We start from the raw sequence: 10,296 nt of genomic DNA, 5'->3' as shown, positions 1-10,296 counted from the left end.
ATTCGTATAATTACTATATTTAGAATAACTTATCGATATTTCTCGTCACATAATTAAAACGATATTTTCCCCCAGAGGGCAACATCCCTATTAAAAGTGGAACTTTGTTTATGCGTTTAGGGTAACCATTTTTTGCATTTTTCTACTATTTTGGAAATAGTTAAAACTACATACACGCTTTGAACTTTTTAACTGCTTTATCATTGCAAACTATTATACATATTTTAACATAAAACGTAAAAGTGTTACACGATTTCTATACTCGCATTTAATATTCATTGATTAAAATTCAAACCGGTGTTATAATCACAAAAAATAGTCACTTTTACAAGTAACTTGTGGTAACATAAAAAGTTTTTTAAAAGGTCTTTTATCAAATAAAGGTAGCAGTTATAACAAAAATTTATACAAATTCAAGAGTCGTATTTCAGAACTGTACTCAATGCTCAAGCAGGACTTGATTGTGGTTTAAAACACTCGAAATCATACTCAGGTCAGAAATTTAGGCCTGCAATTAGGACCGTATTTCCAGTACTTGAAATCATACTCAAGTCTTTGCCATTAGGGTCGTATATCCAGTGCTTGAAATCTAAGGCTCAACCCACACTGGCGCAGAGTCGAAGCGTCGCGTCGCGTCTTGTTTTTCAACTCCACCGCCAGGCGATGCGAGTGGACGCGCGACGACGCGCGACGATGCTCGCATTAGTGCGCCGGGATCACAGTTTGGTCGGCGTCTGACGCCTCACGGCGCCCAAGTAACGCGCGAAGCCGCTCGAATGCTACCAAGCGTCGACACACGTCGTCGCGCATCGACGCGCGTCGCTGCTCGATTACATATTTACAAAATACAAATTTGTACCGTAATAATTGGAAATATAGATGAATATGCTATAGGTGAAAAACATGACGCGTCACGACACTTTGACTCTGCGCCATTGTGAGTTGAGCCATACTCAAGTTCTGACTTCAGCATTGAGTAGAGTTCTGGAGTACGACCTTTAGTGGGAACGGTTAAAAATGTCTCAATGTTTCCATTTGTTTTAGATCAATCACAAGATATAAATGTGCTCATATTGAAGCACGTTATAACTTATAATCAACAGCACAGTTAGCTTATATTTTACACTTTGAGTTGTTTGTATTACAAGTTACAGACTTCAATTTAATTTTTTGACTTTTTTCCCTATAAAAACACCTATTAATTTGAACAACAACAACAAACAAAAACATAAACATTTAGTCTATGATTATCAATCAAAGTTTCAATAATTCTGCTTTGGGTACGATATATTGAAAATGAAATCTCTGTTTATTTGCTATTGAAAGTAATGCATGTTGCAAAACATGTTTCCAACAAATCATAAAACCATATTCGTGCTGGATCATACTCCATATTTTGGCATTTCTTCGGATAATCCGATTGACTTTGATGTATCTAAGAGCCGGGGACCAGGGTGCGTGCCTTTACCACCAATATGCAAGTCTTTGTGGACTTGCAGCGTGGAAGCTGCGGTGGAATACTGCCGCGTAGTTTGGGACTTGTTTCCCGAGGGAAAGTTGGTACGTTGTTTTTCATATAGGTTAGGTATAGATAAACCTGTTCTTATATCAAGTGTATTGAAGTTTTGTCAAGACTTTTATTTTTCGTAAACTAATTTCACTTAGAAGATAATCCGTATATGTATGTAATACAGAAATTCCGTTAAAACATTGTTACATACTGTAGGTGCATAAAATAGGTATTTAAGAATTTTTCATTTTTTTCAGGTTCGCTTTGTTATTAGTGACTCAGCTGCACATATTCTAAATACATGGGCTGTGACTCAACAAAATCTAACACATGTAAGATGTTTTACAATTGCGGAGTATTTCGACAAAACATTTAGACTTATTTTTTAATTCCAAAGTTTTTGTTATTTCTACTACTAATTTATCCAACTTGCAGCACCTGCTTTAAAAATACGTTTGAAATGCACAAATCTGACAATGCAACAAATCCATTCAATGAGAATAGACAAAATTGTAATCGGGAATTTATCAAGTTTAAGTTTTTGTTCCAAATGTCCTTAATTAATAGTTAAAAAATATTCTTCATTCGAAACTTCTTTTCAATGTCACAAATTTTCACCTTTTCCACCGAAACTAGGAAAAAAACCTACAGTGCACTATAAATATTCATTAAATTATTGAAATTTTTTATTGATATACCTCATCTCAAATGCAAATGCACATGCACAGCAAATGCAGTGTAATGAAATAACTTTTGCACATTGTCGTAAAAAACTTAATGAATTTTTGAAAAAAAATTATTTCTGCTCATTTCTTACAAATAAACATTGATTTGGTGTTATTTTTACTTTAATTTAATGTATATACTTAAACAAAGGCTATCATTTAAAAGCGAGGCTTATAAAAATAGTTTATGGAATATGTAAATTAGCTTACTATATTATGAGGTTATATTGTGTAGATTTTTATGAATTGTGTTGTAGGGATCATCCCAGACTATTTTTAATATAATACATAAAGAGTACCTATATGATAGACCCTTTGTCTACCCAAATAAATGCTTACTGCAGCACACATAAGCTGTTCATTAATACCCATGTTTTATGTGTATTAATAATAATTTAATTGTACATGACAAGCATGTGTTTATTACCACTTTTAATTTTAGCTTCAGTGTGTTGCTATTTTAATTCATTTGTTTTATTATGTTGTTGCACAAGTAAAGCATGACAATAAACATTCTATATTTATCTGTTTGGCTCACTTATGAGTAGTTAATCTAAAGCATTTTTTTTAAGAACTCCGCTTCAAGACATTCGTTGGTGGCTGTCAACAGGCCCAAAGTTAACAATGCTGAAAGGGTAATTGTTATTGACTATGTCCCAAAATTTACAGATTTTAAATGGTTTATGTCTTGTGGGTCAAGTCCGTAGAGGGGCAGGGGGTGATGTGGTGGGATTATGTGCTGCCATTGAGGCCTTGGCAGAGCCCTCACCCATGCAAGCTTCCAGGCCTCAATCTGAGAGACACTTTCAGAACAGGTAGTATGTCCTTGTTTATGTATTACTTAAATACATATTTCACATGTTAAAAACAATACAGTTACTAAAGAAAATGTCAACTTTCGGGAAATGAACTTATTAAATATTTCTGAAAGTATGATAAAATAATAATTTTACATGCAAATACCGTCTTTGTCTATAAAACTATTCTGATGCTTTAAACGAGAAACCTGACAGCTTTAAACTCTTAAGTTTTATTGCATTCATCATCATGTACTTACTGGGTTTCATTGTGTCCCTAATATTGTTTTTAGGGGCCGTATTATATGCATAACTAGTGCAAGGGATGACGACTCAATAAGAAGTCTAGCAGAGATAGCGCTTAATGCCCTTGTTCAGCAAAATAAGAAAGCAGCTGTTGTTCAACCTAGTACTAGTACAGAGACAACCAATACTACTACACAGTAAGTATACTATTGGTTACTCAGTATAAGGAGTTCTTTACATTTAGGCTATTAAAGGCCTGATGGCTTTAGTCCACTGGAATCGGGCTGTAATAGGTAGTGAAAAACTCATTGGGGGACTCGTGGCAAATCTTACAGTTTGTAGTAAGTACGGAATTAAGTTATCACGCCTCCTATTGGCCTATAGCTTGTTTAAATACTGAAGTAAACAAAACACTCTGATTGATTGGTGATAAGTTTAATATAAACTGTTTATACATATACTTCACACTAAGTTTATACTTCACACTATTTGCTATTGTAGGTGCAGTAAATGATATTGTTTACTTTTATTGTTTATCTTTACTTATTTCAGGTCACTAGTTGTAAATTACTGCCATCTAGTGATAATAAATGTTACTCCAGAAAAGGCAGAAACAAGAGTCAGTAATCAACCTCTAACAGAGGTAAGTAATGAAGGAATGCTAATAAGAAATAAATAAATTAAACATTACACAACATCACATTAGTTGCTCTGATCCCAAAGTAATTAGCTAAAGCAATTGTGGGAAATGAAACAATTTTTCCGGATTTAAATCGCGTATATTTGTTTTTTCAAACAAACCAACGTTTCGGGCCCTTTACAGGTCTCATGGTCACGGTTGACTGTAAAGAACCCGAAACGTTGGTTTGTTTGAAAAAACTAAAATTTTGAAAAATAGTTTCATTTCCTATATGTAACAATCGCGAAAACCTAAGAACTCGATAAAGCACTTGTGTTAAGGAAATCGGAAACAACGACGATACCACAAACACCCAGACCCGAGACAATATAGAAATGTTAGTTTCTACACTGACCCAGGCGGGGATCGAACCCGGGACCTCAGAGATGGCGACTCCATAAAAACCGGTGTGCAAGCCACTTGACCACGGCGGCCGTCTAGAATATTTGCTTTCAATCAATCTCATCTTTGGAGATGTTCTTGGTCATCAATCTAACGTATTTTTATGCTGACCATACCAACACTTTAAGAGTGTCTGTCGGGTTGCACCTTTGCTCCTCCAAATTTTGAAATTAACCATAATTTCTTACGTTTATTGTTTTCCCCACTTTCATTCATGAGTATATATTGGTAATTATCATTTGATATGTAAACTTTTTTTTAGTTAAGTATGTTACATTTCCTTTAATATTTTAGATAAAGAAATGAAGCGTTAATAAAATTTACATTATTATTTACTGTGATCTTTCTTATTTCTTTCTCCTGTTTTTAGGTATACGGTATTTCGCCGAATATTATACAATATGTACCTTTTACCAGTACCATTAAACTGCCTTGGTGTAACAAAATAATATTTTTTAATTATTGTCAATATTTGTTATTAGATGGGAGGAGGTCTGATGGGTGTGGAAGTGATAGTTTCTCGCGCTAGTAATTTAGCTAATCTCCTGGGACGTCTAGTGCTCCCGCACTATCGACTTGCCACTACCACTGTTACTGGTATTCCTATGAAGGTAAGGTATATTTCGATACCTCCAATGTAAACCACGCCCACTTCATTTTTGGACCAGTTCTATTTTTATTTTGTTTCTTTATTCATTTTTTCACAAAATTCGGAGAACATAATGTTAGTAAGTAAATATGGCTGTTTACAAAAATAACAGAAAGTGAGCAAAAAGTAAAGTTGGCGCAGTGTTCATTGGAGGTATCGATTTTTGAATATATTTTTTCAGCATTATACATTGCATAAATCGTTTTGACGCATTATGCCAGAAACGCAAAATGCCAAACGGACAAAATGTCAGATTCGCAAAATGCCAGATTGGCAGAATACCAGATTGGCAAAATGCCAAATGTCACTGCCAGGAACAGGCCTTCCTCCTGACGCAGAGCAAAGGTCTCTGTGTAGGCAGGTTTAAGTTAGTAATACCTAATTGAAGCTATAAAGTTAGCAAGTTTCTTTATGATACAAAGATCAGTTATTTAGTAGTTAGAGGAAACTACATTTTGTTTTTAACAAATTAAAAAAACATCAGAACCTTGCTTCATTATACTCATTATTTCAGCCGAATGACGTCCTCTTTACTTGACGACCACTGGACATTAGTTCGTGCGTCAGGAGGATGAATGCCCGTTCTTGTCAGTGACATTTGACATTTTTTGAATCTGGCATTCTGCAAATTTGGCATTTTGCGAAACTGGCATTCTGCGGATCTGGCATTCTGCGGATCTGGCATTCTGCCCGTTTGGTATTTTGCGTTTCTGGCATAATGCGTCAAAACGGCATAAATATTTGTTTTAATGCTACCAAGCAATCAATAAGTACAAAATATATATTTGCCGAAGCAGAAAATACAATGTTTGTGTCTAAGTCCTTTGAACTATTTCTTCTTTGCATGTTACGACTTTGTTTTTGCTCTCATTCCAGGAAGAACAAAACGCGAGTTCCAGTGCCAACTACGACGTAGAAATTATACATTCATTAGAAGCTCACGCAGGCTTAAGGGCAGCTCAGACTGCCGCTGAAGCTACAGAATCCGTAAGTCCGTATTTAAAAATATGCACTCGCACAGTGCAGCACACTCCTGGCTCTCGCGGGCACTCAAAGGCACTCGCGGCCACTGAATGTCACTAGCGGGCACTCAGAGGCACTCGCGGGTACTCCTGGCTCTCGCGGGCTCTTAGAGGTACACGCACGCCTTGCTACCTCGCACATCTCTGATGGATTCGCAGCCTAATCGAATCTTGTATGTTACATTACAGGCGAATGCTCCCCGATGAAGGAGGTAGTTTGTAATGTAATGCTCAAAAACTAATCTTTACAGGCGAATGCTCGCCGGTGAGTGAGGTAGTTTGTAATGTAATGCTCGCAAACGAATCTTGAATGTTATGTTACAAGCGAATGTTCTCGGTGAAAGAGCGCCTTTAGAGGAATATTTTCTTCAAATTTAAATGGGACCACTACACTGAGGTACCCTCTGTCCAACAAAAAAAGAATCATCAAAATCGGTTCACGTTATCGCGTAACATACATACAAAAAAAGCATAAGTGGAATTGAGAACCTCCTCCTTATTTTGAAGTCGGTTAAAAAACATAATGATAGATAGATAGATCGATAAATGGTTTATTTATCATAAAACACACACATGCGATATACATAAACAAACAAAATAAATAAAAAACTAATCCAAAAAAAGACAATAGTACAAAAAAAAGTAACACTGCAATAAATACTATATAAGCATTAAAACAAGATATCATTATTTTTAAATTTTAAATAACAAAGAGTACAAACAGAAATATGTAAGGCATTACAATAAAAGCTCGCAACGCATTGCATGTGTGCGCTGTGGTGATAAAACGGCCGTAGCTCAGTGTAATTGCTGCTCAATTAGAGCAACGTATACTGATATTCTGCTACGCCCGAGGAAAGCAGAAAACGGCGAAACCGCTGCGCGGCAGTGAGTGCGTGATGGGGTATTACTTATAAGGGCGGGTTCCCACTATGTCGTGACGACAGATTGTCGTGCAGTTTACAGTGTCGTATCTTGTATATTTAAATGGAGTTGTTCACATATAGCACGACACGATTAACTGTCGTTCACGATTTTTTATCGTTACAACGACAAACTGTCGTCATAGTGGGAACAGCTAGAACGACAGTCATCGGACGATAAAAAAAGTCACGATAAAAACGTAACGACAGATTGTCGCGGCTCTTATTGTCGTCACGTTTTATTTACCGCTGTCCGAAAGTATTCTGCTCTCTGCCCTCCCCTCTCGTACCCCGCGCCCTCTGCTCGCTTTGCAGTAGCGTTGGGTCGTAGCTAGAGATGGGCAAGGAGGCTGTCGTGAAACGATAAATTGTCGTCACGATCTTGTGGGAACAACTAGTCACGACAGTCGTTCAACGATAAAAAATCGTCCACGACAGATAGTCGTGATATGGGAACAAGCTAGACACGACAGTCATTCAACGATAATAAAACGTGACGACATAGTGGGAATGCGCCCTTAGGGTATTCGCCGTTTTCTGCTTTTATATGAAAAGAATTAAATGTTTATAGAATCATATTTAATTTTATGGTTAGTACTGTTGGTTTGTGTCCACATAGTAATAATAACAGAATAATTAGATTGGTGTTAGTGTTAGATTAATAGGAGTTACAAAAATAAATTATTGATGAAAGGTAGCAATACCATAGACTCAAAGTGCTTCGGAATACCAAGTTTTTGTTTGCGTAAAATAACCTCTTTAATGAGTTTCCTAAAGGTAAACTTAGTATGCACAGATCTTATTGGCGGAGGATATTATTCCAGCACTTTGTAGCCTGATGATGATGATGACGGAAACTACCCTCAAAAGTTACCGTGCGGTGTATATAACCTGCCAGAATTGCCCTAGTAGCTCGAGTATGTGCTGAGTTTGCAAATTCTAACTTATTATACAGATACTCAGGGCGTTTAAATTTCATGATGTCAAACATTAGACAAGCAAGGTGAAGCTTTCTTCGACAGTCGACAGACAGACAATCCTGAGCATTGACACATAGTTTAGAATGGTTAATACATGACTTCGTGGAGGGACATTGAAGCAAAATCTGCAGCAAGCATTTTATATTCTATATAAAATATTACATTTTACATTTTATTTCAATAATCGCTGAGTCTTTGCAAGCAGACGAGGCCGATAAACAATGTCGCCATAATTCAATTTAGATAAAACGAGCGACTCACAAACAGCAATACGTGCTTTCTCACTGAGCAAATCACGTATTCCGTATAAAACCTTAAGGCGATGGAAACAACTACGAACAAGGCCCAACATGTGACTCTCGAAGCGCAAAGAATTGTCTATAGTTATTCCAAGACTCTTAGGGTCGTATTCTAGAACTCTACATTGAGTAGAGTCAGGATTTGAGTATGGATGAAAGCACTCGAAATCATACTCGATTCCCTGCCATTAGGGTCGTAATTCCAGTGCTTGTGTTTCCAGTGCAATCCTGACTTGAGCATTGAATAGAGTTCTAGAATACGACTCTTTGCTTCCTCCACGCGGTTAATAACCTGTCCTGAGATAACACATTCGGAGCTAACATCCTGAACTGTTCAACATTCATACATTATTTATGTAATATAAATCCATTGGTATATTTTATTCTTATTTATTGTGAAGGTGGTGCTTCGGTGGTGGACGCCGCGCGGTGCGGAGGGTGGTGCAGGGGGCTGTAACGGGCCACTGTGGCGCGTCACGCCCGCCGACGTCGCATCTCGGCCGTCCGCCTGTCTCGTCAACTTCCTACTCAATGGAAGATCAGTCACCCTTGAAATTCCTAGGTTAGTTAGTATTTCATAGCCACAGCCACATACTAACATATGCACACGGACGCACTCTATCAGAGCACCCATTGGCTTGGTCGAGTTGGCGATTCACAGTAAATTTGCAATGTAACTACTATACAAATCAGTATTAGTAAATATAGTACACTTTGACATCATCAGCATGACCGAAAAAGAAGAACTTGCCAAGCTTGCCGTACTTAAATCTTCAAACGCCTGTGATTATACAGATTGCCTGTGAAATTGACGATGAGCTGGAACAGGGATATTCAGAGGGCCGCACTATATTATATTTGGTTTTTTACATTTTTTTCAATATACTGTTTATTTCAAGCTGTTCGATTGCAGATTATAATTACGACGTATTACAATTTAACGACCTCCTTGCTCGAGTAGCTTGCCCACCGGTTTTCATGGTGTCACCATCTCTCAGGTCTCGAGTTCGATGCCCGGCCGAGTCAATGTAGAGAACCAACTTTTCTACATTGTCTCGGGTCTGAGTGTTTGTGTTACCGTCGTTGTTTCCGATTTCCATTTCACAAGTTCTTTAGTTACTTTACTTTTACTTTAGTTTTGGATCAGAGCAACGAATGCGATATTGTTTAATATATAATAATAATAATAATGCACCCAAAAATAATGAAAAGAAATTTAATTTATTTTCTCATATAATTTTTAGTGAAGAATATAATTTAATATTCAGCACGTTAAAAACCAGATTTATTTAAAAAAATAAAATTAAGAAGAAAGCAAAAACAATTAATTTTATTATATATAGATGCTTCTACGGGAGAAATGTTAAAATCATAATGTATGTAAAAATCTTTAATTAAAGAAAATGTCTTTGGGAATGTTTCCATAAATCGAAGGATTTTTTTGGAAGACACGGCCCCTTTACATCCCTTTTCCAGCTTGTCATAGATTTTATAGGCACCCTATATACGAGGTCACTAATATACAAGACGTCACATGAGTCATATAAATATATCACTTTGGCAATAACCATGTCTTTCAGAAATGGACGGAATGCGGAACGGAGGCATTCATCTGACGAATACGTCAGGTGTATTGTAACAGTGTTATGTTGTTTAGCGCATTTTGTTTTTTACAACTCACAATGGACTTTGTTTTAATTTTAACGAATATGAATTATGATAAATGGTTTAACGGGCTGGTGTCCGCAACTCGATGTCCAGGCGCCTATTTTGCGTATGGGGCGTGTGGTATGAATGATTTACTTTAGTACATTGATTCTTTTTTTTTAAATGTTATTTTAAAGGTACACAAATAATCTAATCATCACTAGTGTTGTAACTTGAAAAAAAAAACATTTTTTTTTCACATTTTTGAAAAAAACACAGCGCCCTAGTTTTTTTTCTAAATTTGTTTTTTTTTTTTCAGAAAAAGTAAAATGGAATAACTGAAATAAAATAAGACACTAACTTTTGTTTTAAGAATATTTATATGTATTCACATATAACATATATATATACAATATA

The 10,296-nt window shown here is 36.3% G+C and overlaps 1 protein-coding gene across 1 annotated transcript in view; it reads left to right on the top strand.

Moving 5' to 3' along the window:
• The first annotated feature begins 1,344 nt into the window (after positions 1-1,344).
• The window catches only part of LOC113228410 (protein asunder), a 27,194-nt gene continuing 18,242 nt past the window's right edge, over positions 1,345-10,296 (top strand). The window contains exons 1-8 of the mRNA XM_026461696.1: positions 1,345-1,560; positions 1,768-1,842; positions 2,905-3,050; positions 3,326-3,475; positions 3,831-3,921; positions 4,842-4,970; positions 5,885-5,995; positions 8,634-8,794. Of these exons, the coding sequence (XP_026317481.1) occupies positions 1,345-1,560; positions 1,768-1,842; positions 2,905-3,050; positions 3,326-3,475; positions 3,831-3,921; positions 4,842-4,970; positions 5,885-5,995; positions 8,634-8,794 (1,079 nt within the window). The remainder of the gene's footprint in view (positions 1,561-1,767; positions 1,843-2,904; positions 3,051-3,325; positions 3,476-3,830; positions 3,922-4,841; positions 4,971-5,884; positions 5,996-8,633; positions 8,795-10,296) is intronic.

The sequence above is a fragment of the Hyposmocoma kahamanoa genome, unplaced genomic scaffold (assembly GCF_003589595.1).
Source record: "Hyposmocoma kahamanoa isolate Upper Pololo Valley unplaced genomic scaffold, ASM358959v1 232, whole genome shotgun sequence".
Classification (NCBI taxonomy): domain Eukaryota; kingdom Metazoa; phylum Arthropoda; class Insecta; order Lepidoptera; family Cosmopterigidae; genus Hyposmocoma; species Hyposmocoma kahamanoa.
The sequence above is the reverse complement of the archived record's forward strand: the minus strand, read 5'-3'. Positions and strand labels throughout refer to the sequence as shown.